This window comes from Gallus gallus, chromosome 19 (assembly GCF_016699485.2).
Source record: "Gallus gallus isolate bGalGal1 chromosome 19, bGalGal1.mat.broiler.GRCg7b, whole genome shotgun sequence".
NCBI classification, from domain to species: domain Eukaryota; kingdom Metazoa; phylum Chordata; class Aves; order Galliformes; family Phasianidae; genus Gallus; species Gallus gallus.
This window is the reverse complement of record NC_052550.1, coordinates 6,414,100-6,442,059: the sequence shown is the minus strand read 5'-3', so window position 1 is coordinate 6,442,059 and position 27,960 is coordinate 6,414,100. Positions and strand designations below refer to the sequence as shown.

Here is a 27,960-nt window from a genome sequence, read left to right as displayed (position 1 = left end):
ATGCAGCTCCTACCGCCCGTTCCCTCGGCTGCTGAGCATACAAAGGCCGGCAGGCAGCGTGTGCGCGGGGGAGAGGAGCGCTGAGGACAAAGAGCTGCGCGACGCCTGGGCCCCCAGCGGCACCTGCCTGCGCTGTGCCACCCAGCGGCACCAGGAGAGAGTCCCCGCAGTCCCTGCCCGCCCTGGATGAGCCTGGGGTGCCACGGCAGAGCCGTGCAGCTTGGGGACACCCAAGCAAGTGGGTGACGTGGGATGGGTGCATGGGTGTCCCTCTGCCGGCACCGAGACCCCAGAGCTGTCGCTGTGACCCCTTAGTCCTAAGTGCAGGGGAGCTTTGCTGCACGGTCCATTGCTGCAGATGCTGGGATGGGGCTGTGAGGCTTGTGTTGTCCCCTGCTGTCCCCAGGCCTGCATGGCTTTGTGCCCTGTGTCCTTCTGGGTGCAACGGGGGACACATTCCACTGCAGGGAGGTGGCCAAGGGGGTGGTGATGCTTCACGGGAGCTGAGCCACAGCTCTTCCAGCATCACATAGCACAGCATGGCACAGCGCAGCATGGCACGGCACAGCATGGCACGGCATGGCACACGTGCTCACTGGGTGCCCACAGTCCCTGCTGCCAGTGCACTAACCACTTTCCTGCCGCCCTCGGAGAGCTCTACCGCAGGCGCTTCCAATGCAGGGAGCTTTCCTGTTGTCCTTTGTGCCGAGGTTAAGTTCCTGCGCGGTGCGGCTTCCTGCCCTGTTTATATATAGCTGTCAGCCTATCCCTCGCTGCTTTCCCACCCAGCTGGTTGGGTTTGGGGTTGTTTACCCACAGCCCCGACGCACAAGGGAGGTCAGTGGGTGGTGGGTGGCAGGGTGGGGACCCTGTGGGTGCCCTAGGGCTATGCTGGGAGCATGGGGGGGAGGCCATAGCATGGCTTTGCCATGGGTTGGGGCCCTCCCCCCGCATGAGATGCCCAAATGAAAGAGCGACTGTTCCTGGAGGTCACACAGCGTCATGGGATGTGCAGCACCCTGCTAAAATTGGGCATTTTTCAGTGCTTCAGAGTGATGCAGTTTTACAGGTTCTTGCTTGTTAGGGAGTGCTCAGTCAAGGCCATGTGCTGGGACTCTCTCCCCGCTGTCCCCACTGTGAATGTGGTCAGATCTGGGGAAATCTTCCTGCCTCGTGCCTGGAGGTGCATGGGGTTGTGCCCTAGAGGTGCATGGGGTCATGCCCAGGCTCTGGGCTTGTTTTGGGGCACACTGGGCATGGGGTGGCAGCGTGGGGGTGCATTAGGGTCAGTGTTTTCCATGCACTGTCTGACCATGTCTGTGCATCGTCCCACAGGCAGGCGGCCGTGCCACAAGCAGCAGCACCATGTTCAACCTGATGAAGAAAGACAAAGAGAAGGATGGCGCCAGGAAGGAGAAGAAAGAAAAGAAGGAAAAGAAGGAGCGGATGTCGGCGGCCGAGCTCAAGAGCCTGGAGGAGATGAGCATGCGGAGGGGCTTCTTCAACCTCAACCGTGCATCCAAGAGGGACTCCAAGGCACGCCTGGAGATCTCCAACCCCATCCCCATCAAGGTGGCCAGTGGCTCTGATCTGCACCTCACCGACATCGACTCCGACAGCAACCGGGGCAGCGTCATCCTGGACTCCGGCCACCTGAGCACGGCCAGCTCCAGCGACGACCTCAAGGTGGACGACGCCAACTTCAAGGGCTCGGTGCTGCAGCGGGCAGCCAAGTTTGGCTCCTTGGCCAAGCAGAACTCACAGATGATCGTTAAGCGCTTCTCCTTCTCACAGAAGAGCCGCGACGAGAGCGCATCGGAGACCTCCACCCCCTCGGAGCACTCAGCAGCCCCCTCCCCGCAGGTGGAGGTGCGCGCTCTGGAGGCTCAGCTCTCCAAGCAAGGCGCACCCCAAGGGCATCCCCGCACCCCTCCTGCCCCCTCCACGCTCTCCAGACCCCCAGATCTGGTGAGCAAGAGGTTCCCTGCGGAGCTGCGCCTGCCCGCCCTGGTGCCCCCACAGCCCCCGGCACCGCGGCAGCTGGAGCTGCAGAGACGCAACACCGGCGATTTTGGCTTCTCTCTGCGCCGTACCACCATGCTGGACTGTGCACCTGATGGCCAGGTGTACCGCCGCGTCGTGCATTTCGCCGAACCCGGCGCCGGCACCAAGGATTTGGCACTGGGATTGGTGCCGGGCGATCGCTTGGTGGAGATCAACGGGAAGAACGTGGAGAACAAAACGCGGGATGAGATCGTGGAGATGATCCGGCAATCCGGAGAGACGGTGCAGCTGAAGGTGCAGCCCATCCTGGAGCTGAGCGAGCTGAGCCGCTGCTGGCTGCGGGGCGCCGAGGGGACGCGCCGTGCCGCGTGGGATGTGAGTACTGGTGTCCCCACTGCAGGCGTCTGGGTTGGCACAGGGCGTGGGAAGCAGTGGGTGCTGCGGATCTTCCCTCTGCCTTCCTCTGCAGCTCTCACCTCCCTTCCCGTGGAGGAGTACGGGGAAAATCCATTTGCTCCCCACTGGGTGAAAGGAGGGGAGTGCTGGGAGCCTCTCTGTGCCGTAACCCCAGGTCTCGCAGGGACGGTGCAGGACAGGGAGCTGCAGAGGGTTTGCACAGCCCAGAGTGCGCGGTCGGTGCTGTATAAATAGAAACTCAATGGCTGGGTGACCCACATCTTCCCCGTGTGCTGCCGGCTCCGTTGACCTTGCTTTGGGCGTTAGGCATCCTGGGACGCTGTGACCCTACAGAGCTGGACCCCACACACGGTGGGCTGTGGTGTGGAGCTGTAGGGCACCCTTTGCTGCAGCACGCCAGCTCAGTGTGGGTGCACAGTTGATGCCAGAGGGTAGGGGCTGGCGATGTGCCGGTGGCAGTGAGAGCGTGGTGCTCAGGCGGGGACGGGGGAGGAGGAAGCGCTGTGCCCTTGGAGTGTGGGCTGCAGGGAGAAGCGTGGCACACGGCCTTGCAGTGGGCGCTGGCATGGCGAGCGTTTGCAGGCAGCAGAGCTCTTCCCATTTAGCAGGCACCAAGCTGAGCCCGGTGCTGCAGGGTCGGTGCCTGCAGGGGGTTAAGGCATAAATCGTGGCAGAAGCAGTTCCTGGAAAGGAGCCGTCCTGCGCGCTGACCACAGATGGCTGCTTATCTGCAGGATATGCCGCGCAGCCGGGGCGGGCTCTGGGCTGCAGCCAGCACTGTGCTCTGTGGGCTCCCAGCAGTGCCCCGTGTTTCCCAGCCCTTTCCTCCATCTCAGGGCATGGGCACCCCTTGTCCACACTGTCCCGTGTCCTCCCTGGCGGCTGCAGCTCACTGGGGTCCCTCGTCCTGCAGTGAGGACCCCGGGGACACACCACGACTTTGCGGGTGCCACCCGCCGTGCCAGGGCTTGGGATGGGCACAGCCAGGGTGTCCCTCTCCCAGTGAGGCCGTGCAAGGTGCTGGTGCACGCAGGGAGGCCCAGTGCTCCCCCAGGCCCAGCTAAGCTCCCTGGAATGTTTCTGGTCCTAATTTAAATAAAAATGATCCTTTTTGAAACAGGAAATTATAGACATATTTTGGGCTGTTGCTCCGGGAGCCCCTCCCCTGCTGGAGTGGGGAAGGTGCCGGGGTTTAACCCCTCCACAAAGGGACCCCACGGAGCCACCCTCGTCCCACTGCCCACTCCCATGGTGAGGACCAGGAACAGGAGGCACTGGGCGTGATGCCTGGGGGGGCTCTGGGCAGACCCCATTGTGCTATGGGGTGCCAGCCATGCTCTGGGTGCTGGGCAGTCACTCTGGCTCAGCTCCAGGCTCCTATTTATTTATTTACCAGTGAAATTCCTCAGGCAGGGTGCAGGCATGCGCCGTCCAGCTCTGGTGGGGCAGAAATATTCCAGAAACGCACCCGATCCAGCCAGACCACAAGCATCCGTGGCCGTGCCGGCGCACCCCACATGCTCTCACCCGCCGTGGGCACCCACGTCCAGTAGTGCTTCCTCCTTATTTCCTTGCGTCCTCCCTGGAAAGCTCCTCATTTACCCTTTATTCTGCCTTTGCTACGGGAACAGTGCCGTCCCCACTGCAGGGATCCGCAAGGGACCCCAGGGAGGGGGCTGGTGCCATGCCTTGGCAGTAGGGTTGGTGCATTGTGGCCGGGCTGCGGGTTCCTATGGAGGCAGACGCAGCCCACAGGTACCAGCACTGACTTCCAGGCAAAGCCACGTGCCTGTGGTCAGAGCCCAGTCCCACTGTTGGAGGACACGGCCATGACCTTTTGGCTGATAACACCGTGACGGCCGCCGAGGACAGCAATGTCACTGCTGACATGTTCTGCTGTGCCACCCCTATCGCCATCCCAGGCATGACCCAGGAGAGGTGTGTGGAGAGGGCTTGGGGCAGCCATGGGATGGGGGTTTTCACCCCGCAAGTGGCTCCAACCTGCTTGTCTCCTACAGCAGTGGTTTTGGCTCAGGGCACATCTGATGTCAAGGGTAAACAGGAACTACCCCTGGTGTTCCATGCCTGGTGTTTGCCGTCTCCATTGTGCATCCTGTCCTGGTTTGGGGCACTTTCACTGGTGCTGTGGTGCTGGGGTCAGCCGCAGCAGCTTGGTTTGGCACGAGCACAACCCTCCTTGCCACCCCGCAGGGCTCAGGGCTCTCCGTCCCCAGCGTTACTCCTCAGGGCCACCCCAGTGCGGTGCCACGAGGATCCTCAACACAGCACTGTAGGGGCGGGCAGTGGGACGGGGGCTGGACGCTTCCCGAGCAGCCTCAGGGCCCACATCACTTCCTCCAGCAGCGGGGGAGAGGCCCCGCTGCCCTCCCGTCCCCCCCCTCCGTGCGCCCTCCGCCTGCTGCGCGCGCCGCCGGGGCCCTCGCATTCCTTGGCTATTTTTAGGGTGGCCCTATCAGCCCAGCTGTCCCCGTGCCGCCGCCAGCCTCACCCACCGCCTCGCGCCGCGCTCACCCCCTGTACCCCCGCGGTAAGGTGGGGAGCTCGGGGCAGTGGGGGGGGCGCTCCCTTAGTGGGGTGGAGGCAGCAGCGGGGGCCGCTTCTGGGAGGGGACCCTTTTGTCGGGGCCGCTTGGAGAGGGGGCGTGGGGGGAGCAGAGGGTTTGGGGGCCTCTGTGCCCGGAGCGCTGCGCCCAGGAGGGTGGGAGGGGGCCCAGGTGCTGAGGGGAGGGTGCTGCGATCCCACATGGGTCAGGGCGCTCCTCCACGCTTTGGGGCAGTTCTTTGCGGCGCCCCAGTGGGCAGCGCCGGGTCGGCCCCGCCGGGTGGTGCGGTGCGGTGCTGTGTGGGGGCGGTGGGACCCCGTGGGGGCTGCCTGGCCGCTGGCATGGAGTCGGGCTCAGAATACCCCCGGTGTGCGGAGCGCGTGCGCGGGGCAGAAATATCCCTGCGCTCACCCTGGCATCTGCTTACAGCCGTGGGCTGCGGCGCGGGGGCACCGTGTGCAGCGCTGGGGGGTGAGCAAAGAGGCTTTTTTTGCAGAATGAGTTCCCATCCCCAGGCACTCCCTATGGACAGGGCCAGCTCAGCTCGGGGTCCCCAGCCCCATCCTGCTCACTTCTACCTCTCTCCCCCAGCCAGGGCCGCGGCTCCATGAGACATCGCCATGGCCTTCTCGTCCCGCTTTGCGTTCTGGGAGCAGAAGGGAAGTGTTGCTCGCACGCCACACTGCCCCCCAACACCCACCGCACCCATGGCAGCGCTCCTGGGGCCGGAACTCCCCCAGCACTGAGGCACCCCCTAACACGACCCCTAACGCATCACCAGCACGAACTCACTTTCTAACGCAACCAGGGCTGTGAAGGGGCTCTATCTGTCGCCCCACTTCCCGGCTGCAGTGCAGCCCTCCTGCTTTGGGGTTGCTGTAACCAGGCTGTGCTTTTCGCCCTCCCCCCCATTCCTGCAGATTTCTGTGCTGAGGCTTTGCCCCCCCCCTCCCCCAGACCACCACGACGAGGCACTGTGTGCTGTCCCCACAGTGTCCCTTCGAGGGCTGAAACGCGCCCCTCTCCTTTGTGACCCTCAGGTTAAGGACGAGGACAAAGCCTTAGCTGTGAAAAGACCCGTGAAGGAGGATGGGGCTGTAAGTGCTGCAGGGCGTGGGGCAGGGGGCGCAGTGCTGGCTTAGGGCTCACCCTCGGCTGGGGCACACCTCTGAGCACCCCCTCCTGCAGCTGCTCTGGGGCAGCATGTGGGGTGTGGGTGCTTTTGTTGGTGGTCCCTGGTCCCTGCCCCACAGAGCCTGGCAGGACAGAGGTTTAGTGCTTGCTCTGAGTTCATGCAGCAGCTGCCAAAGCTGTCAGAGGGGGATGTCTTGCAGGTTGCCCCGTGCACTGCAGAAAGAGTGGGCTGAGCACGATGAGTTTTTGCCCCATACTTGCAGTTCAGGGGCTGTCCGGCTCCTGGGTGTGGGGACAGGGAGGTCGGCATCGTGCCCTCCCCTTGGAGCTGTAGGGTGGGCAGGGAGGGGGCTGACCCCTTGTTCTGGTGGGCACTGCTCCGTCCAACCCCCGCTAACCCCCTGCTGTCTTCGTGGCTGCAGCCAGAGAGCCCAAGCCCAAACGCCGCGAAGGATGCGGCGCCCACATCCCCAAAGCCCGACCCCCCGAAGAGCCCCGACCCACCCTCAGGGAGCACGAAGAGCCCGGAGCCGGTGCTGAACGGGGCCACCAATGGGCCCGAGGGTCCCGGGGCGGGCGGCGATGCGCAGGGCGATGACGGGCAGGGGCTGTCCCGCCGCAGAGTGGTGCGGGTGGTGCGGAAGGTGGTGCGTAAAGTCCTGCCGGGCGATGATGCTGGTGAGGTGAAGCCCCCCGAGCCCATGCCACCCCCCAGAAAGGAGGAGACGGTCCCCCCCGCGCCGCCCCCTCCGCCGCCCCCAGCCAAGCCGTCTGCTCCCGCCAAGCCGGAGCCCAAAGATGAGATCTCAGCGGGGCTCACGACCCTCATGGCCAAGGGGAAAACCAAAGAGCACCGGGCGCGGGTCCGGCCAGGGGACAGGCGGGAGGAGAAGTCCCCTGAGCCGGCTGCGGGCGATGCAAAGCCGGCTGCATCCCCGGGTGCCAAAGCCACACCAGAGCCTCCAGCACGGCCTTCGGGAGGGAAAGCGGAGCCTGCAAAGGCGTCCGCCCCGAAACCCACCGCCCTGGAGAGGCACAAGGTAGCGCGTGTGCATACAGCATGGGTGCCCTAACCTGTGTGGCAGAGCATGGTGTGAGCTCACCCGCATGGCGTGCAGTGGTTTTGGGGCATGCGGGGTGTGCGGTGACACGTGGGGACGTTATTTGGGGTGCACCCCGTCACACTGCCCTTATCTCCCCGTCGCGTTCACACCGAGAAGAAGCAGCAGCCTGGCGAGAAGCGACCGACCCCAGCAAAAACCGCCCCGGGACCCCCCCAGCAGGTGCGTGGGAGCAGGGTTTGCAGTGCCACATGCCCTGCAGGGCTGCCCGGGGCGGTGCTGGGTGCTGTGGGTGTCCCACTGTCGGGGCGGTGTTGGTCCCGGTGGGCTGTAGGGCTGAGCACGTGCTGGTGATGTCCTCTGTGCCACCAGCAAGGGCTGCAGGGCGGCTGCCTGCTGCTAACGGTGCTCTGCCTCCAGGCTGCGCCCGGCCCCGCGCCCCGGCTGAGCCCATCGGAGGAGGCCCAGCGCCGGCTGGAGAGGATCTTCTCTGCTTCTGTAATTCGGGTGGAGGGGTTCGATGCTCAAGTGCAGCCCTGCGCTGTGTGGGATGGGCTTAGGGTTAGGGGTAAGGACGGGAATGTTATCCCATCCTCGGCGTGCGCTCGCACGGGGCTTTCGCACCCCCAGATTTGACCACCGGTCCCACGGTGCCACGCTGGGTGCTGCCGGCTGCAGGCAGCAGGTTTGGCAATGGCCGCCCCGAGCGGTGCACGTGGCCCTGGGAGCCACCGTGCTGCGTCACCATCCCTGCGTGCGTTGCGCGGCTGTGCTGGCTCTGCTCTCTGCCTCTCACCCCTCTCTTCTTTCTCTCCTCCTCTCTCGCTGCTGCCAGCTGGACCCCGCCGCCCCGGCCCCTGGCCAGGTACCGTACCCCCGTCCTCAGCAGCTCTCTGCCCCCGCCGCCCTCCCGCTGTCTTCCGTGTGCCACTGGGCTGGCATCTGCGCCCGCGCCTCGTGCTGGAGCGTAAGGCTTTTCCCACCACGGAGGGGCCAGGAAGGCATCCTGCTTTCCTGCATGTCCCAGCATGCAGCACCGTCCCCAGCAGTGCGCCTGCCCACACCCGCTCAGCAGCCTCATGGCCACTGTGCACCCCCAGCTCCATGTGTCCCCAGCACCGCTGTGGCTGAGCGCTGGCCCCGTGCCCGGGGGCTTTGGAGTGGCTGTGCTGTGCCACCAGGCTCCGTTCGGTTCCCCCATGCTGGCAGCGGGGCAGAGCGTGCCCCTTCTTACCCTCACTCCCCATCTGTCGGCCCCAATAGGGACAAGCAGACGATGCTTCCTCAGCCCCCGTCGGCCCCAGCCCTGCTGCAGCTCAGGTTTGTCTTTGGGGCTCGCCCTGCTAACAGGTAGCAGCGATGTCCCCAAAGTGTCAGCCTGGCCTTTCCCACACCTGTGGGATGGCCACCAGTGTGCCGTGTCCTGTGTCCCTGCAGCATGTCATGTCCCATGGTACACCATATGTCCCTGCATACCAGCATGGGGCTGCAGTTTGGGAACAGGGGTGACTGTGATGAATGCACCCTGAGGTCACTGTGGCTTCGTGTCTGTCCCGTCCGTGGCAGGGACCTGGGGCTCCAATCCCACCCAGGGGATCTGTGGGGCAGTGGGGTGTCAGGTGGGTTTGGGACTCCCTCCAGCCCCTTTGTCCGTCTGTCCCTCAGGCCAAGACAGAGGAGCAAATCGCTGCCGAGGAGGCTTGGTATGAGACCGACAAGGTGTGGCTGGTGCACAAGGACGGCTTCTCCTTGGGTGAGCACGGGGCTGGCTGGAGCATGGGGGGCTTTGGGGACCTTGCTGAACCCTGTGCCCCCGCAGGCAGCCAGCTGCGGCCAGAGGAGCCCAGCGCCCTGCCCGAGGGTAAGGTGAAGGTGAAGCTGGACCACGACGGAGCTGTCCTGGAGGTGGAGGAGGACGACGTGGAGAAAGTAGGGCTGTGGGGTGGGGGGACTGTGGGGCAGTGGGGACCCCAGTTCCCCGCCTGACCCCCTCCTCGCTGCCAGGCGAACCCTCCGTCCTGTGAGCGCGCGGAGGACCTCGCCAGCCTCCTCTACCTCAACGAGTCCAGCGTCCTGCACACGCTGCGGCAGCGCTACGGCAGCAACCTCATCCACACCTACGCCGGCCCCGCCATGGTGGTCATCAACCCGCTGAGCTCCCCCTCCATGTACTCCGAGAAGGTGACGCTGGGATGAGGGGGGGGAGGGGCGGAATGGGGACATGTCACCTTGCTGAGCCGCCGCTGTTTGGGGTCGGGGTGCTGAGTGCCATCCCCGCAGGTGATGCACATGTTCAAGGGGTGCCGCCGGGAGGACACGTCCCCGCACATCTACGCCGTGGCGCAGGCCGCCTACCGCAGCATGCTGATGGGCCGCCAGGACCAGGCGGTGGTGCTGCTGGGCGCCAGCGGCAGCGGCAAGACCACCAACTGCCAGCACCTCGTCCAGTACCTCGCCACCATCGCCGGCAGCACCGGCAAGGTGTTCTCCGGTGAGTCCCCGTGCATGCTTTGCGCTCACGGCGCGCTGCTCTCTCGCTTTCTCACGCCGCCGGCCCCGCGCACCGCACCACCCCGCTTGTGTTCCCGCAGCGGAGAAGTGGCAGGCGCTCTACACCGTCCTGGAGGCTTTTGGCAATAGCAGCACCAGCATGAACGGCAATGCCACGCGCTTCTCCCAGATCATCTCCCTGGATTTCGACCAGGCTGGGCAGGTGGCATCTGCCTCCATACAGGTGAGGGGCTGCACAGCCCCCAGGGCACCAGGGCGGCTTCGTCCCACAGGGGTTTTCTCCACGATCTCCGCAGACCCACAGCCTCGCTGTGGTTGCAGCCACACTGTGCTCACGTCTTTGCGTCCCGATGCGCACAGGCAAATGGAGAGCGGAACACAGATGGCTCCCTTTGCTGGCTGGATTGCGCTGATATCAGGGGGTCTGTCTCCTGGTGTGAAAGCAGCAGCCCTTAAAATGGCAGCTCCAGTGGTAACAGGCACCTGCCGAGCACACCCAGCGGCACCAGGAGGGATGCTCGTGGCTCACTCATATCTTTGTATTAAGCGGTGTCTTCTGGCAGAGGACACAGAGACCTCTGTGCCATCACGGGGACCCAGGGCTGACAGCAAGGACCAGGCTGGGGCTGGGGGTCTTGGTGGGAATGTGTTTCCCAGGGATGGTTCTCAATCCTCCCCCCGTCTCCCAGACACTGCTGCTGGAGAAGCTGCGCGTTGCCCGGCGCCCAGCCAATGAGGCCACCTTCAATGTTTTCTACTACCTGCTGGCCTGCTCCGACAGCGCCCTGCGGTGAGTGCGGCCCTGATGGGGGCTCAGGGGGCTTCTATCTCCACGGGGACCAACCCGGGGGTTTTCTTCTGACAGGACTGAGCTGCACTTCAACCACTTGGCAGAGAACAACGTCTTCGGCATCGTGCCCCTCGCCAAGGTCCTGTGTGCTGTGGGTCTGGGTGGGGGCTGCAGTGGGGTGGGGGACATGGGGAGAGATGGGGTGGCCCTGTCCACCTGGGCAGAGGGATAGCACTGTGTGCCAATGGCTCTCTTTTCTCCTTGCAGCCAGAGGAGAAACAGAAAGCCACCCAGCAGTTCAACAAGCTGCAGGCTGCCATGAAGGTGATGGGCATCTCCAGCGATGAGCAGAAAGCCTTCTGGCTGGTCCTAGGGGCCATCTACCACCTGGGGGCTGCCGGAGCCACCAAAGGTAACTAAGTGCTTGGGGCTGGGACGCGTTAATTAGCTGAGCTGGGGTCTGCTGGGTGTTCCAGCCCAATCTTCTTAGCACCTGGGCTTGCCCTGACAGCTCTCCTCTCCTGCACTAAGGGCAGGAAATTTGGCTCAGGTGGGCTCAGGGGGTTTAGGGTCCCTCTGTGGCTGCTCTTCTTCTCCTCAGTGGGTCTTGTGTCACCCCAGAGGTGCTGAAAGCTTCCCTTGTTACTTGCAGGCTCACAGGAGAGTTTGGACTGAGGGATTTTGCAGCTCAGGGGGAGAAAGATGAGAAGGGAATTTGGGGAGAGCTCCATTCACGCTGTGTTTTGGAGGGGTTTGAGGGACACTGTGCTGTCCTCAGGGTGTTTTGAGGCACTAGAGGGCAGCAGGACCTCACTGCAGCACTGCTGAGAGGATGCACGGGTGGTGTGGAAGCCTCTGCATGGGGTTGGGGGCATCCTGAAATCCCAGTTATGAGCAGCATCCCTACGTGCTGCTTGTGGGGAGCGCTCCAAAACCTGGTTAGGAGGAGTATCCCCACATCCTGGTTTGGAGGTTGGCACGGGTTTGGGCATCCCTATGCTGCGTGCCCGTGCTGTGCCGTGCCGTGCTGCTGTTTCTAACCCCTGTCTCTGTTTGCATGGTGCATGCTGCCCTTTTGCAATGCAGACGCCGATGAAGGTAATGTCCTGTTCTCCGTGTGCCTCCACCTTCCCCATCCCCTGTGCCACTGCCTTCCCTCTGTCGTGTCACCATTAACCTTCTCCTACCTCCCTCCATCCGTGTGCCCGTCTGTCTGTCCTGCCACATCGCAGTGGCTGAGCAGGGCCATGTCACCACACCAGGGTGGCTCAGAGCCCTGTGCCATCTCAGGGCTCTGTGGGTGGCAGCAATGGAGAGGGCTGCCCCGGTGACCCCAGTGTGACTCTGCTCCTTATCCCCATCTCCTCTAATTGAGCCCCAAAGTGCCACCTCTGGAATGGCTTTCACATGCCACCCCTGACCCCAACCCACCACGAGGAACCCTGTGACCATTTAGAGTATAGCAACAGAGCCCCACATGTGGGACAACCAGCGCTGAGCTCCTCTTTCTCCCCTTTAGCTGGCAGGAAGCAGTTTGCACGACACGAGTGGGCTCAGAAAGCTGCTTACCTGCTGGGCTGCAGCCTGGAGGAGCTCTCCTCCTCCATCTTCAAGCACCAGCCCAAGGGCAGCCTGCAGCGTTCCACCTCCTTCCGACAGGGCCCCGAGGAGCCAGGCATGGGTGATGGCACAGGTAGGGTGCAGGCGACCCTGGGGGGCATATGGCCAGGGATGCTCAGGGCACAGCGGTCCCCTCCTGCAGGTCCCAAGCTGACGGCGCTGGAGTGCCTGGAGGGCATGGCTGCAGGCTTGTACTCGGAGCTCTTCACCCTGCTCATCTCCCTGCTTAATAGGTATAGAGTGGGGTTTTGAAGGGTCTGGGGGTCTGGCAGCACTCATCCAGTCACACGTCCACCCCGCTGTCCCCTGCAGGGCGCTCAAGTCAAGCCAGCACTCGGTGTGCTCGGTGACGGTGGTGGACACCCCCGGGGCGCAGAACCCCGAGGTGGCGGGGCAGAGCCGAGGGGCCACCTTTGAGGAGCTGTGCCACAACTATGCCCAGGAGCGCCTGCAGCTCCTCTTCCACCAGCGCACCTTCGCCCAGGAGCTGGAGCGCTACAAGGAGGTAGCAGGGACCCCCCGGCCACCCGAACCCCCTCCTCTCCTTTTCTCTCTGCTCCAGCATTGTCAAGTCTCTGTGATCCCCCGTACTTCCCACACTGACTAACCAGAGATCACTCCAGACCGACTCAAACCCAGCTCTGACACTCTCTCTCTGCACCATGGGGTTTTCCATAGGGGCTCCCACAGTGCAGTGTAGCAGGGTAGTGGGAGCCCTGGGAACCCCCTCAGCCTTGATCCAATTGAACTGAGACCCAAGCATCCCTCGTGCTGGTCTGCAGTCACACAGGCTTTAACTGCTCCTCTGTCCATCTTCTCTAGGAAAACATAGAGCTCGCCCTGGCTGACACAGAGCCCGCTTCCTGGGGCTCTGTAGCTGCTGTAGACCAGCCCTCCCACCAGGCACTGGTAAGCACCCATATTTCTCACAGCCACCATCCCAGCTGGGTCCCAGCTTTCCTGTGACCATCTCCATCCCCCAGACCTGCTCCCATAGCGTGGATGAGGGGCTGGAGGCATTAGTGCTAGCGAGAGGAAGGAAAGGTGCTATCAGATGCTTTCCTGAAGGCTTGGCAATGAGAGTTAGGCTGCATGTGTGCAGCAGGACAGTGCTGCGGAGAGGATGGCAGGGGTCTCTGGTGGTCCTCGGGGTGCTCCGGTCCCAAGAGTACCTCCATCCTTTGGGTACTCTGGTCCCCCCATGCTTCAATACCTGGGATGCTCTGATCCCTGGGGCACACCAGTCCTTGGGGTGCTCCAGTCCCCAGAGTGCTTTAATCCCTGGTGTGCTCCAGTTCCCAAGGTGCATGGGTCCTTGGGGTGCTCTGCTTTAATCCCTGGGGTGCTTTGCTCCCTGGGGTGCACCAGTCCCTAGGGTGCTCCAGTGCTGGGTGGGGCTGAAGAGGCCAAGCAGGGCTGATGGTGCTGGCCCCACACTGGCTTTTGACTTACCTGAGTGCGTTATTTTGCCCGCCAACAAGGTTGTTGCATTGCCTATTGCCTTTCTTCACTGGGTGCACACTAAGCAGGGGTTGCCTCACATGGTGCAGAGTTGCTTTGCTGCCTGTGTTGCATGCAGCCCAGGTTTCCCCCCCACTCTCCCCCATCCCTTCTGGCATCCAGGTGCTGGTGTAAGTGCAGTGTCACCCACAGGTCCGCTCGCTGGCGCGCACTGACGAGGCGCGGGGGCTGCTGTGGCTGCTGGAGGAGGAGGCCTTGCAGCCAGGCGGCAGCGAGGACACCTTGCTGGAGCGGCTCTTGGCCTACTATGGCCCCCAGGAGGGGGGCAAGAAAGGTTGGGATGGGGACCAGCACCACCTGGATGTGTTGACCAAGCCACCTGTGGTCCCTGTGCCCAACAGTGCCTTGTGTCCCTACAGGGCATGACCCGCTGCTGCCCAGCGACAAACCCCGGCACTTCTTCTTGGGCCACAGCTCGGGCACCAACTGGGTGCACTACGATGCCACGGGCTGGCTCAACCACGTCAAGCACAACCCGGCCACCCAGAATGCCTCCATGCTGCTGCAGGAGTCACAGAAGTGAGTGGGGTCCCCAGTTTGGGGGAACGGAGCAGGGGGCGGTTTGGGAAGGAGGCGTTTTTGGGGGTGACGGTCCCTTTGTGCCCCCCAGGAAGATCATCAGCAGCCTGTTTGCGGGGCGCGGCAGCTCGGCGCTGGTGCTGTCGGGCTCGGTGGCAGGGCTGGAGGGGGGCTCACAGCTGGCCCTGCGCCGGGCCACCAGCATGCGAAAAACCTTCACCACCGGGGTGGCCGCAGTCAAGAAGAAATCGCTGTGCATCCAAGTCAAGCTGCAAGTGGTGAGCAGGGGATGCCGGGCTGGGGATCCCACCACCACGCTTTGTGCATCCTGTCGCCCTGCTTTGGGTACCCTCAACGGCACGGGTGTGAGACCCCAACGGTGCCGTCCCGTGTCACTGCTTTCCTGTCCTCGTAGGACGCCCTCATCGACAGCATCAAGAAATCCAAGCTGCACTTTGTGCACTGCTTCCTACCCAAAGCGGCGGGGAGCGGTGGGGACCCCCGGGGGCTGCCGTGCCGCCGGGTGAGCGGCAGTGAGCTGGAGCTGCCGGCCGAGCACTGCGAGCCCGCGGGGCTGATGCAGCTGGATGTGCCCCTGCTGCGCGCACAGCTCCGTGGCTCCCGCCTGCTCGACGCCCTCCGCATGTACCGCCAAGGTGAGAGCCCCCCCGGTGGGTCAGATTCCCGTGCGTGCTCCTTGGGGCCCCCTGGGGATCCCCTTTGGCACATGCTGCGCTCTGAGCAGCGCTGCTGCCAGTGTCCTCCCCCCAGCTGTTGTCACACTGGGGACACGCATGGCCTTACTTGGGTGTCTGCACTGGGGCTGCCCGGCTGCTGGCAGCTCTCCCAGGCTGTGGGTGACACACGTGTCTCTGCTCTCCCCCGAGGCTGCTTTCTCCCCAGATCTTGGCCAAAATTGTTCAGCGCGGCCAAGGAAAGCCTCGTTCCTTGCAAGGAACAAACAAAGGAAAGGGCACGGGGCTGTGCCTGACCATCCCCCAGGTGTCCCGGCTGCCCCGTAGCTGCCCCATAGCTGCCCCATGGCCCTGCTCTCCCCACTCCAGGCTATCCTGACCATATGGTGTTTGCCGAGTTCCGGCGGCGCTTTGACGTGCTGGCCCCACACCTCACCAAGAAGCATGGCCGCAACTACATCGTGGTGGATGAGAAGCGGGTACGCAGCCTTGCACCCCCACATCCTGCATCCCGCACCCCATGTCCCACACGCTGATGCTTCTCCTTCCCCACAGGCAGTCGAGGAACTCCTGGAGTCGCTGGACCTGGAGAAGAGCAGCTATCACATGGGTCTGAGCCGGGTATGAGCCCTGCAGGGGCATCCTTGCTCTCTATGGACGGGGCAGAGGCGGGCACATGGCACAAGGGCAGCACTGTGTGCTCCCCCTACGCCATTCCTTGGGGAACAAAAGCCCCACGCGGGGCCACCCACGCTGGGATGAGGGCCACGGGGCTGGGCACAAAGGGAGAGCACCCTGTTCCCGTTGTTGTGACACGGGAGGGATGCTGGCATCTCACTGCGCTCCCCCCTCCAGGTGTTTTTTCCGTGCTGGCTCACTGGCCAGGCTGGAGGAGCAGCGGGACACGCAGACCAGCAGGAACATCACCCTGTTCCAGGCGGCGTGCAGGGGCTTCCTGGCACGGCAGCACTTCAAGAAGAGGAAGGTTCGTAGTGCTTCTCCCCTCCCCGCTCCTCTGCTCACAATTTCGCCTAAAATGGGCAGTGCAGCCTTTCTGCTGCCGCCTGGCCCAGCGCCTCCCCCTCCCGCCTCCACCGAGCTGTGGGGAGTTGTGGGGCCAGCTGTGGGGCTGTGGGCTTGGTGCTGCCCCACGGTGCCGGGATGGAGCAGCGGTGCCAGCTCCCACTTTATAATTAAAGACTGCGTAAAATAGGCATCGCTGCAGCACCTCGGTGCTGGAGGCAGTTGGACAGATAAGCCAGGGGCAATTAGCCTGCTTGATAATGAAGGGGAGTGTGCCGGGGTGCTGAGCACCCACACATCCCAGTCGGCCAGTGCTGCCCCAGAGCTGACGCCGTGCCCCACTGCAGATCCAGGATTTGGCCATCCGCTGCGTGCAGAAGAACATCAAGAAGAACAAAGGGGTGAAGGACTGGCCCTGGTGGAAGCTCTTCACCACCGTGAGGCCCCTCATCGAGGTGCAGCTCACCGAGGAGCAGATCCGTGGCAAGGACGTGGGTATCGCCGTGCCGCGGGGATGGGGCAGGGTGGGTTTGGGGGAGGGTTGGTGGGCAGAGCCCTGCAGTAAGGTGGGATATGGGACCGTGTGTTGGATGCAGGACCCTACAGTGGGTGAGATGCAGGACCCCATGGTGGATGCGTGACCCCATGGTGGATGTAGGACCACCCCATGGTGAATGTAGGAACCTGTAGTGGGTGGGGTGCAAGATCCCATGGTAGATGCAGGACCCCGTGGTGGTTACAGGACCCCACGGTAGCTGTAGGACCCCATGGCGAATGAAGGACACTGTAGTGGATACAGGACCCCACCTGGGTGAGATGCAGGGCACCCCGTGCCCCCCAGCACCGGGCTCGAATTGCTCCCTAATTTGCGAATCAGCATGTCATTAGCATCCCAAGAGCCGGCTGTTGCAAGAGCCCAATTACAAGGCGTGGAGAATGGAAATGAAACCACGCGCCAAGAGGCGTGCACAGGGGGGAACCAGACACTGTGCCCCCACCTGGCACAGAGCCACCGCCTGGCTCAGCTTTCACCCTGACCCACTGAGATGGTGTCTGAGCTGAAGGCTGCAGGGTCCCCTCCTGCTCTCATCCCTTCTTCTGGGGGGGCTCACAGACCCCTCTCCTCTGGAGGCTGCCAGGAGTTTCGGTACCATTTATGGGGTTGGAGTCGTGCTGGGAAAGTCCCTGCCCAACCCTTGGCAGGGGGAGCCCCCACGCTGCCCGCCCCGTGCCGGGGGGGCCGGGGGCGCTGCCAGCCCCATCCCCTCCCTCTCCGCTCTGTTGCAGGAAGAGATCCAGCAGCTGAAGAGCAAACTTGAGAAAGTGGAGAAGGAGCGCAATGAGCTGCGGCTCAACAGCGACCGCCTGGAGAGCAGGGTAGGTCCCAGCCCTGGGATGGGCGCAGCGCGGGGCCGTGCCCCCCCTGCCACTGCCACATCCCTGCTGTCCCCAGATCACAGAGCTGACATCGGAGCTGACGGACGAACGCAACACGGGCGAGTCGGCCTCGCAGCTGCTGGACGCCGAGACGGCCGAGAGGCTGCGCGCCGAGAAGGAGATGAAGGACCTGCAGGTATCCAACCGTGCTCCCACCCGCCCCCGCCGCCGCCCCTCGTCCCTGTGGGGCTCACTGTGTCCCCTCCCCAGGCCAAGTACGATGCTCTGAAGAAGCAGATGGAGTCCATGGAGATGGAGGTGATGGAGGCTCGGCTCATCCGTGCGGCCGAGCTCAATGGGGAGCTGGACGACGATGACTCAGGTAGCGTCCCACCATGGGCACAGCGTGGGGTGCCCCGTGCAGCGTCGCCCCGCTCAGCCCCCGTTTCCCCGTGCAGGCGGCGAGTGGCGGCTGAAATACGAGCGGGCGGTGCGGGAGATCGACTTCACCAAGAAGCGGCTGCAGCAGGAGCTGGAGGACAAGCTGGAGGTGGAGCAGCAGGGCAAGAGGCAGCTGGAGCGCAGGGTGAGTGCCGCTCCGCACTGCGGTCCCCACCGTGCCCCCATGGCCACCCTGCAGCGCTGACCCCCCGCCCACCCTGCCCACAGCTGGCAGACCTGCAGGCGGACGGTGAGGAGAGCCAGCGGGCGCTGCAGCAGCTGAAGAAGAAGTGCCAGCGGCTGGCAGCCGAGCTGCAGGACACCAAGCTGCACCTGGAGGGCCAGCAGGGCCGCAACCACGACCTGGAGAAGAAGCAGCGCAGGTGGGGCTGCGTGGCGCAGTGGTGGTGTGGTGACATCGCTCTCAGAGCCTCTCGGAGAGTGCTTTTACCATTTTAGCTGGGGTTTGGGCACCCCACCAGCTCCCGCTTGGCTGAGGTGCTTCGCACAGGGAGCGCTGCCTTTGCCCTGCTTTGGGCATGGGGGGTGCTCGGGGTGGGGGCGCCCCTTACCCGTGCTGGGGGACCCTCGTGCCGTGCCGCGCGGCTCCGCTCTCTTCCCATCCCCTCTCCCAGCCCCAAAGTTTGCTAATGTTATTAAGCAGCGGGGACGCTTTCATCTCATTATGGTAATGATCGTGCACACAAATACAGCGAGAGAATCCAATCTAATTAATTTCAATTTCTGCGGATTGGAGTCTGTGCTAATGCAGCTGTTTATTACCCGGCGCAAAGAAAAATGAGGATTAGCCGCCGGGATGCGTCGGGCAGGTCACCGAGCCGGGGCGATTTTCCAGGCCCTGGAGGCAGCGATTTCCCAGCAAACCCCTCTGATCCCATCCTGGGAGAGGCTGAGCTGTGGGCGCACGCCCTGGTGGCTGCACGGGGATGGGATGGGGAGCTGATGCCGGAGGGGGATGCTGGAGATGGGGGTCCCTGAGCGTGCCGTGCTGTCGCCATGTAGGTTTGATGGAGAGCTGTCGCAGGCACACGAGGAGACGCAGAGGGAGAGGCTGCAGCGGGAGAAGCTGAGCCGTGAGAAGGACGTGCTGGTGGCTGAGGTGTTCGGCCTCAAGCAGCTGCTGGAGGTGAGCGGTTCCCCATCCGGCACCGCTCCGCTCGCCGTGGCACACAGCGCTGTCTCACCGCCACGTCCCCATCCCGATGCAGGACAAAGATGCAGACATCGCCGGGCTGACGCAGCGGGCGGAGGCGCTGGAGGCAGAGCTGCAGGACATCTCCTGCCAGGAATCCAAGGACGAGGCATCTCTTGCCAAGGTGAAGAAGCAGCTGCGTGACCTGGAGGCCAAGGCGAAGGACCAGGAGGAGGAGCTGGATGAGCAGGCCGGCACCATCCAGATGCTGGAGCAGGTAGGGCGGGCGGGGAGGGTTTCTGGGCGGGGTGGTTTCGCACAGAGCTCTCATTACTGGGGATGGGCCCGCGGAGGCGGCCGCCCTCACCGCGCCATCAGGCCTGGTTCCCAGAACCCCTGGTGCCATGGCACGGCACGTTGCGGCAGGGCGAGTGGCGCGGGCAGACCCAGAGCAGCAGGGGGTTCTCTGGGTGAGCGGGGCAGCAGGCTGCGGTGTCCCCGCGTCCCCACATCCACCGGGCTCTGATGGACCCCCCTTTTTCAGGCCAAGCTGCGGCTTGAAATGGAGATGGAGCGGCTGCGGCAGACCCACGCCAAGGAGGTGGAGAGCCGCGACGAGGAGGTGGAGGAGATCCGGCAGTCGTGCCAGAAGAAGGTAGGCCTTGCCCGTGGCCCTGCTGCACCGTGGGGGTCAGGATACATCCTAGGAGCTGCCTGGGCCGTGGTCACGCAGCGCTCGGAGCCCACACGCCCGCTGCCCAGCTCCAGCAGCCCGGCAGGTCTGACTGGTCCTGGGCATCGCGTGCACATTGCACAAATGGGAGTCACTGCGTCTGGCCCGGCAGGTCATCAGCGTCCCTGGGGCACGTGGTGGCACACACACAGCATGCCGGCGCCATGGCTCCAGCCGGGCTCACCCAGGGTCACATCAGGCTGGACATGAGCTGTGTCCTGCTGTAGTGGGCGTGGTGATGATGGATCAGCGGTTCGACGCGATGATCTTTGTGATCTTTTCGAGCCATAATGATTCTGTGATTTCTATAAAAGAGGGAAGATTTAGATTGGATGCTGGGAGAACCTTCTTTACTCAGATGTTGGTGAGGCTGCCGCACATGCACTGCCCAGACCCACGGGTGCCCCAACCCTGGAGGTGCCCAAGGCCACGATGGGGCACTGGCCAATCCCATGGGTAGCAATCCGCCCACAGCAGAGGGTTGGGGCTGGATTGGCTCTGAGATCCCTTCCAAACCAACTGCTCTGTGATTTTATGGTTCTAGATTCTATGATTTTATGGCTCTACGGTTCTACAATTCTGTGGTTTCTGTGATTCTGTGATTCTATGACTTGATGGTTCTTGCCACAGCTGAAGCAGATGGAGATGCAGCTGGAGGAGGAGTATGAAGACAAGCAGAAGGTGCTGAGAGAAAAGCGGGAGCTGGAGAGCAAACTGTCTGCAGTCAGTGACCAGGTAGGGCACAGGGCACCCTGCGGGGGAGGGTTGCTGTGGCACAGAGCATGGCACGGACCCTCTGCTGCAGGCCAACCAGAGGGACTTTGAGACGGAGAAGCGCCTCCGCCGTGACCTAAAGAGGACGAAAGCACTGCTGGCCGATGCACAGATCATGCTGGACCACCTGAAGAACAACGCGCCCAGCAAGAGGGAGATCGCCCAGCTCAAGAACCAGGTGCGTGGCCCCAAGGGGCTGGGGGTGTCCCATTGCCCCCTGGCCGGGTGCTGAGCTGTGCTCCTGCAGCTCGAGGAGTCCGAGTTCACCTGCGCAGCCGCTGTCAAAGCCCGCAAGTCCATGGAGGTGGAGATCGAAGACCTCCACCTGCAGATTGATGACCTCTCCAAAGCCAAAGCAGCGGTAGGGCATTTTGGGGCTTTTCCTAATCAGAGGGGGATGTGCCCATGGGGAGACCCCTTCCCATGTTGTGCTCCCATCCCGGGAGGCTCAGCTGGGGAGAGGGTGGGGTGCAGAGGTGCAGTGGGAGATGTTCTTTCCCCCCAGCTGGAGGAACAGCTGAGCCGGCTGCAGCGGGAGAAGAATGAGGTGCAGAGCCGCCTGGAGGAGGACCAGGAGGACATGAATGAGCTGATGAAGAAGCACAAAGCAGCAGTGGCCCAGGTGAGGATAGACACCCACACCCCTTAACGCCACCCCCCTGCCTGCCCCGCTAACAGCCCAGCTTGTCTCGCAGGCATCCCGTGACCTGGCACAGATGAACGACCTCCAGGCACAGCTGGAGGAGGTCAGCAAGGAGAAGCAGGAGCTGCAGGAGAAGGTGGGAGCACCTAAAAACCCTATGAATCCCCCAGCATCCTGGGGGCTGTCCCCAGAGCGGGGCAGGGCGGAGAAGGCAGGATGCTGGTGCTGAGGCTGCCTACCCACAGCTGCAAGGGCTGCAGAGCCAGCTGGAGTTCCTGGAGCAGTCCATGGTGGACAAGTCGCTGGTGAGCAGGCAGGAGGCCAAGATCCGCGAGCTGGAGACCAGGCTGGAGTTCGAGCGGACGCAAGTCAAGCGCCTGGAGGTGAGGTGCTGTCATCTCCCTTACAGACCCCCCCCCACTCCCCACGGAGGTGTCACAGTGCTGTGACCACCACCATCTCTGGGCCCCCCACGCCGCACAGTGCCGCTCCCGTGGGCGCTGATAACCGTAATCCACCACCCAGCCTGGCAAAGTGCTGCTATTTCCCCGCATTGACTTAGTGAAATTATAGACTCTCCCAACCCCGCTAAACGCAGCCTGCTTTATATTCTGCCTTTGCAGCTCTCTGCCGGGGGAACTGAGCAGCTTAGCTCTCCTCTTAATATTTTCCTAGCTGTTATTTCCCTCCCCGCTCTCCCTGCCGGGGCCATAAATATGCAGCGGCTGGCTCGGCGGCTGGCGGAGAATGGAAGCTATTTTTTCCCTACATTACATGCTGTAATTACTTCACACAAAGTTAAATCTATTTTTCCAATTCACCAAAGCTCCTGCAATTGTTCTACCCCTTCCCTGGCCCCAGGGGGGTGGTTTCTCATCCCCCCCCCAACCCCCCCCACACACACACCTCTTTCCTATCCCCTCATGTAAATTCATGGGGCTGGGATCCGTCCTGGTGTGAGGACCACAGTGGGTGGGTGTTTCTGCCAGGTGGGGGGGTACGCAGGAGGGCAGAGCTCTGGATGGGTGGTTGAGTGAATGCATGGATGGATGCGTGTGTGCACGGATGGATGGAGCACAGGAGGCCGCTCGCTGCTCCGCAGAGCCTGGCCACGCGGCTGAAGGAGAACATGGAGAAGCTGACGGAGGAGCGGGACCAGCGAGCAGCTGCCGAGAACAGGGAGAAGGAGCAGAACAAGAGGCTGCAGCGGCAGCTCCGTGATGTCAAGGAAGAGATGGGAGAGCTGGCCAAGAAGGAGGCAGAGGCCAGCCGCAAGAAGCACGAGCTGGTGAGGGCATCGCCGCTGAGCTCCCACAAACTGGGATTCCCCTTCCCCACAGCCCAGGCTCACCCCACTCTGTCCCCACAGGAGATGGACCTGGAGAGCCTGGAAGCCGCCAACCAGAGCCTGCAGTCGGACCTGAAACTGGCCTTCAAGCGCATCGGGGACCTGCAGGCTGCCATCGAGGATGAGATGGAGAGTGACAGCAACGAGGACCTCATCAACAGGTGAGTGTGCCCGGAGCTGGCTCCTGCATGGGGCATGTCACCTGGGCTCACTGCTTCTCCTCGCCACTTCTGAAACACCAGGGGGGCCCTTGGTTCTGCCCAGTCCTGGCAGGATGCTGTCCATCCATCTGTGCACCCACTGCACCCATCCATCCATCCATCTATCTATTCATTGTACCTATCTGTTCATCATTGTACCCATGCATCCACCCATCCATGCATCCATCCATCCATCCTTGCACCCATCGATCCATCAGTCCGTCCATTCACGCATTCATGCATCCATCCTTGCACCCACCCATCCATCCGTCCATCATCCATCCATCCTTGCACCCATACGTCCACCCACCTGTGCATTGTGCACCCACCCACCTGCCCGCCCCTCCCTCCACCCGCAGCCTGGTGCAGCTTCACCTGCTGGCACATCCCCGGCCACAGATCCTGAGGACATCTGAGGGACCCCGGGGTCAGGGGCAGTGTGGGGTCTCGGGGCGCTGGAAACCAGCCCAGCCCTGCAGATGGACTCAGAGCAGCCAAACCTTCCCCCTTCCCGTCTCATCCCATCTCATCCCCTTTGATTTGTTCCCCATTCATCGCCCTGCCCAACTTGGTTTCCTTTATTTTATTTTATTTTTTAATTTTAATTTCATTTGATTTCATTCTGTTATGTTTCTCCCCACCCACCCCCCTCCCAGTTTGCAGGACATGGTGGCAAAGTATCAGAAAAGAAAGAGTAAACTGTGAGGACCTCCTCTTTCCTTCTCCCCCATCCCCTAACCCTGCTCACCCCCCCGGGGCCGGGGCCCCTGCATGCCGCTGGCCCAGTTCCGCATGAGCTAACAGCACCCCGGAGTTTGTTTTATGGGGCTTTCTGGGTGTGGGTTTTTTGGGGGAGGGGAGGTTATTTTATTGCATTTATTTTTAAAGCCTGGATATATTGCAGGGGAGGGAGATGCGCCTGGTGGAACGCGGCTCATTGCTTTGAATGTAACAAGGAGGATTCATATATAGGGACAGTTAACAGCCCATCCCAGCATGAGCTGAGCCTCCGGCCATGCAGACGGAGTGGCCCTTCAGGCTGACGTTACCCAACCCATCCCCAGCAGCGGCCGTTTGGGATGTGGGAGCCCGGCGGGGTCAGGGGGGGACGCGATGCTTCGATTTCTGATAGGCACCGCCATCTCCCTAATGAGAGCAGCGCGCGGTCGGGTATTAGCAGAGATTTACACCGGGATGCTCTCAACGTGGAGAAATGGATTTTGCAATGCAGACGGCACCTTCGCGCTAAAGGCGATCAATATGGTTACCAGCGGCCGTTATAAATTAGATGTTTTAAGGCAGATAGGGCTTTTTTTATGTCTGCCCATAAATCAGGGGCTCTCCGTCATGGTGGGGCCGTAAATCTGTCCGTGCGCCCGCCGTGCCGGAGTCGTTTCTGTTCTGCCTGCTAAACTCCTGTTTACCCAGAGACATCAACATAGCTCTTCCTCGCGGTAATTCTGCACTTGACGGCAGCCTATAAAATGAACCCACTTATTTCCTCTCTGTGAGCTCGGCATCCCCCGTGTTTCTGGAGCCGTGCCCCGCGTGGTTCTCTGCCTCGTGGTTGATTTTCTGGCTATGTGGTTGTGCACAGCCAGGGCTGCGCTGAGCCCAGTGGCCCTGCGCCCTTCTGGGGGTCGTTTTGGGGCTGCGGGGTCACAGAGCATGCGGTGCCCTGAGATGGAGTGGGGCAGAGGGTTGGGGAGGGGTGGCACGGCGTCACACAGCCCTGCACCACATCCCTGGTGCTCATCACTGTCTTTCTTCCACCAGCGACGGTGACTCAGATGTGGACTCGGAGCTGGAGGACCGTGTGGACGGGGTGAAGTCGTGGCTGTCCAAGAACAAAGGCTCTTCCAAAGCGCTCTCAGATGATGGCAGCCTGAAGGGCAGCAGCAGGTGGGTGCAGGTCTGGGCGCTGGCAGCATGGCGAGGGCTGGGCATTGCGCGTGGTGTCAGGGGAAGGGTGAATCTGGTGAGCAGCTTAGTCTCCGCTGGGGGCACTTACCCAAGTGCTGGCACGTCCTCAGCTCCACACACACTTGGGGGTGCCCCTGATCCCCCCAGCATCCTAGCTCTGTGTGCAGCCTCCGCAAGTGGGTAGCAGTGATGGTCTCCATCCTTTCCCGTTGGCGTCTCTACCACATCCCTCCGTCACACATCCCTCCATCACACCTCCATCCCCGCTTCGCCATCCCGGTGCCGTAGCCCTCCTGGGGACCACATGGCCCCACTCGTGTCCCACAGCCATCGGGGAGAGCTCCCTCCTGATGAGCGCAGATTGCTTTCATCCAAACCCAATTTCCTGGCAGGGATTCAGGCATCCCGGGGGGCTCTCCCGCCTTCTACCGAGCAGGGGGAAAGATCTGAGCTGTTTTCTCTTAATTGGTTTAATTTATTCAGCGGTGCAGATGTAAAACATTTTGTTATTGGAGATAATTCCAGTTTTCTGAAGTCGGGAATCAAACGCGGCGGCTGCAGGTAGCTGACAGTGAGCTAAATTGAACGCGGCACTTTAAAGGCGAATCGAAGTGACGGGGTGGAACAATACCCTCGTTTGCATGGAGCTGTTTTTCGCTGACGCCAATAATTCCGTCACGTTCCGGCGCGTTCCCCCGCACTCACTCCTTTCTCTCCCCCCCACCCCGGTGTGCGCCGTGCCCCCCACCCAGGTCGGCCCCCGCGGATGTCCCCGAGGGCGAAGAGCGCCCGGTGTCGGTGTTGAGCAGCCTGAGCTATAGGAAGCGGCCGAGCCTGAAGGACTCCATAGGCGGCCGCGGGGACGAGCAGACGCTGTTCAGCGCTCTGAGCGAGCGGGCGGCCTCCCCGGAGCGCGCTGCCCGCCGGGCGCGGGGCACGGAGCACGAGGACCGGGCGGCCGTCATCGCCCGCGCCTTCGCCGACGCCAGCGGCCGCGCTCGGCAGGGGCTGGGCAAGCGCTGGTCGCTGTCAGCCGGCGATGGGGAGAAGGGCTCCGTCGCCTCCGCGCCGGTGAGCAGAGCCTCGTCGGCCTCGTGGCGCGCGCCGGAGGATGGAGACGAAGGGGACGAGGGATGCTCGGTGCTGAGCTTCGCCCTCTCCAGCCCCGGCAGCCTGCGGAGCCGGCGCAGCGGTGCCGACGGTCGCCCCGATTCGCGGCTTTCGCTCGCCCGCAGCCTCCTGGATGAGGCGGATGACGCATCCCGCGGGCAGCCCCCTCTGGGCCGCAGCTTCTCTGTGCCCCCGCGGCCCCGCAGCGCCGCCTCCGAGGACGGTCCCCCCGGGGACGCCCGCCCGGTGGGGCACCGCTCCTACCTCGACCCCGACCTGGAGGCTGCCATCCAGGAGGTGCTGAGCTACCGCTCACCGCGGGCCGGGGGCCTCTCCAGCCCCGATTCCGGGGACGACGGGCGCAGCGTGCGCAGCGTGCGCAGCGCAGCCCCGCTGGGTGCAGCCGACCGCCCCGGCAGCCTCCGTCGCTCCGCGTCTGCCCTCGAGGTGTCGCGTCCATCCCGGCGCTCCGGCCGGCGCCGCAGCAGCTCTTCCTCGGAGTCGTCGTCCTCCTCCTCGGAGGAAGAGGAGGAGCGCAAGAAGAAAAGCGCCAAGAAGAAATCCAAGAAATCCAAAAAGAAGTCCAAAAAGAAGAAGAAAAAGTCGTCCTCCGAGTCGGGCTCCGATTCCTCCTCCGATTCCTCCTCCGGTTCCACCGTCTCCTACCGGAGCACCTCCAGTGTGAAGAAGGGCCCGCGGGCGGCGGGGGGAGAGGAGCCGGTGCGCCCCGACCGGGCCAGGAAGGAGGAGAAGCGGCGCAAGAAGCAGGTGGACAGCCTGATGATGAAGTACCTGTACCGGCCCGAGAGCGACTGAGGCAGGAGGTGGGAGCGGTGTGTGCCTGCAGCATGACCCCGTGTGTGCCACTAACCCTAACCGTACCCGGACACCGCTCCGAGCATCCCTGCTGCGGCCGCACGGTGGTGGGAACGCTGCTCCGTCCTCGTGCCGTGGGGTTGGACTCCAGGAAGTGCTAATCCCGTCCCGGAGTGGCTGCATGGATCTCTGATGGAAATCTGGGGTGGGCAGATGGGGGCTGCGGCTCCGGGAGGAGCACGTGGTACTAACAGCACCCACTGCGGGGTGTGGATGTGGGGTGATGTGGGTGAGTCAATGGGGTCGGATGGTCGTCAGAGTGGTTATCCAGGGGTGTGTCCTGCGCCCCGTCTGTATGGGAATGGGGCTGCAATCAGCCCGCTGGCATCCTGGCAGTAAGTGGTGAGTGGGTTTGGTCACTTCCTATGGCTTCTGTAGGAAAAGGGCTGGAGGAGGAGGAAAAATCCCTTGGGAATGCTGTTGGATCACCATCCCAAGCCCTGGCCGGGCTGTCACATTGCTGGGCCCTGGCTCAGGGCTGGGACACATCGCCATCCACGACGGTGGGTGCAGCCGTGGCCAATCTGGGCCCATTTGAGCCCAAACCCGATATTTTCTGGGGCTGCCACCACTCAGTGCTGCTCCCTCAGCCCAACAGGAGGGCCGTGGCCCCATTTCTCACAAACAGCCCAAGGAGACAACAGAGCCTCGATGCGTCAGGACGGCGGATCAGCACCTAACCCTTCTTTCTCCCCACAGCCCCCCGAGCTGCCGGAAACCCTTCTCCTACGACCGATGGGACGAGGAGCTGGATGCCACAGAGAGCACGGAGCGCTCCTCCCGCAGCCCCACCAGCGACGGCGAGACGGAGAGCCGCGCCGCTGAGACCCCTGCGTAGCCCCCACCGCCCCTCCCACGGCCCCGACACACTGGGCTCCTCGGGACCCCCCCCGGGCAGCCACTATTTCTTTTTTGCACGGTGAAGAGAGGGGGAGGGACACACTGCCATCCCCGTCCCTCGTGCAGGGGGGGGCAGCCCACCCCTCCCACCCCATCTGTCCTCGGCGGCTCCATCGGTTCCTCCTCAGTGCCTGCTGTCTCCTTATTTTATAAGTTAAAACACCCCCCCTTCCCCTCCCGGACACCCTCCTCCATGCTCCTCATCCCCATTTAGTTGAGCCAAAGACGTCTCCGGCCGGGCCTCGGGGCCAGCCGCCCCACAGCCGCAAAGGGGACGTGGGGACGGGGTCCCCTCTATGGGCTGTTGCCTCCTCCATTGCCCCCCACCCCACCGGTTGTTTTGCACTGCAGCTGTGCAGCCCTTCCTCCCCCCCTCCTTTCCATCCGAAAATAAAGAAACGTCATTTCTGGCTGGTGACGCCTGCTCTGCGTGCCCCGTTTTGGGGTGGGGGGGGGATTGGTTTTGGGGGTGGGTTCTTTGTGGTGTGCAGAACCCCAGCGAGGACATGGGGTGCACGGAGGGATGAGCCGGGTGCCATCCCCATTCCCACAGGGGGGCTCTGGTTGCTGCCAGGTGCTGGCAGCGTGGGGGGCCCCTTGCAGCCCCCGCCCCCACAAACCAGG

The 27,960-nt window shown here is 63.0% G+C and overlaps 2 protein-coding genes across 2 annotated transcripts; both read left to right on the top strand.

Moving 5' to 3' along the window:
- The first annotated feature begins 55 nt into the window (after nt 1-55).
- Nucleotides 56-27,272, top strand: MYO18A (myosin XVIIIA). Its single transcript, XM_046902697.1, is given in 43 exon segments — nt 56-837; nt 1,336-2,379; nt 8,845-8,932; nt 8,999-9,108; nt 9,184-9,360; nt 9,460-9,670; nt 9,771-9,913; nt 10,380-10,480; nt 10,556-10,619; nt 10,748-10,892; nt 11,567-11,578; nt 12,000-12,173; nt 12,243-12,333; nt 12,413-12,605; nt 12,923-13,009; nt 13,754-13,895; nt 13,981-14,140; nt 14,232-14,418; nt 14,556-14,796; nt 15,205-15,314; nt 15,391-15,467; nt 15,691-15,820; nt 16,206-16,349; nt 17,146-17,235; nt 17,312-17,431; nt 17,506-17,617; nt 17,694-17,821; nt 17,905-18,059; nt 18,700-18,823; nt 18,906-19,106; nt 19,374-19,484; nt 20,193-20,297; nt 20,368-20,514; nt 20,584-20,697; nt 20,842-20,958; nt 21,032-21,115; nt 21,225-21,362; nt 22,082-22,267; nt 22,349-22,488; nt 23,184-23,228; nt 24,304-24,429; nt 25,203-26,384; nt 27,136-27,272. Coding segments are annotated over 42 exon segments (7,410 nt in total). The 5' UTR covers nt 56-675; the 3' UTR covers nt 26,377-26,384; nt 27,136-27,272.
- LOC121107272 (basic salivary proline-rich protein 2-like) lies at nt 4,818-7,332 on the top strand. Its single transcript, XM_040650440.2, has 4 exons — nt 4,818-4,969; nt 5,576-5,643; nt 6,025-6,081; nt 6,541-7,332. The coding sequence occupies exons 2-4, from the start codon at nt 5,605-5,607 to the stop codon at nt 7,189-7,191; spliced, it is 747 nt and encodes a 248-aa protein (XP_040506374.1). The 5' UTR covers nt 4,818-4,969; nt 5,576-5,604; the 3' UTR covers nt 7,192-7,332.
- Nucleotides 27,273-27,960: the final 688 nt, after the last annotated feature.

Coding starts and splice junctions, on each gene's coding strand:
- LOC121107272 (XM_040650440.2), top strand. CDS start 5,605: ATGGCCTTCTCGTCCCGCTTTGCGTTCTGGGAGCAGAAG. Junction 5,644..6,024: donor TTGCGTTCTGGGAGCAGAAG/GGAAGTGTTGCT, acceptor TGTGACCCTCAG/GTTAAGGACGAGGACAAAGC. Junction 6,082..6,540: donor CCGTGAAGGAGGATGGGGCT/GTAAGTGCTGCA, acceptor TCGTGGCTGCAG/CCAGAGAGCCCAAGCCCAAA.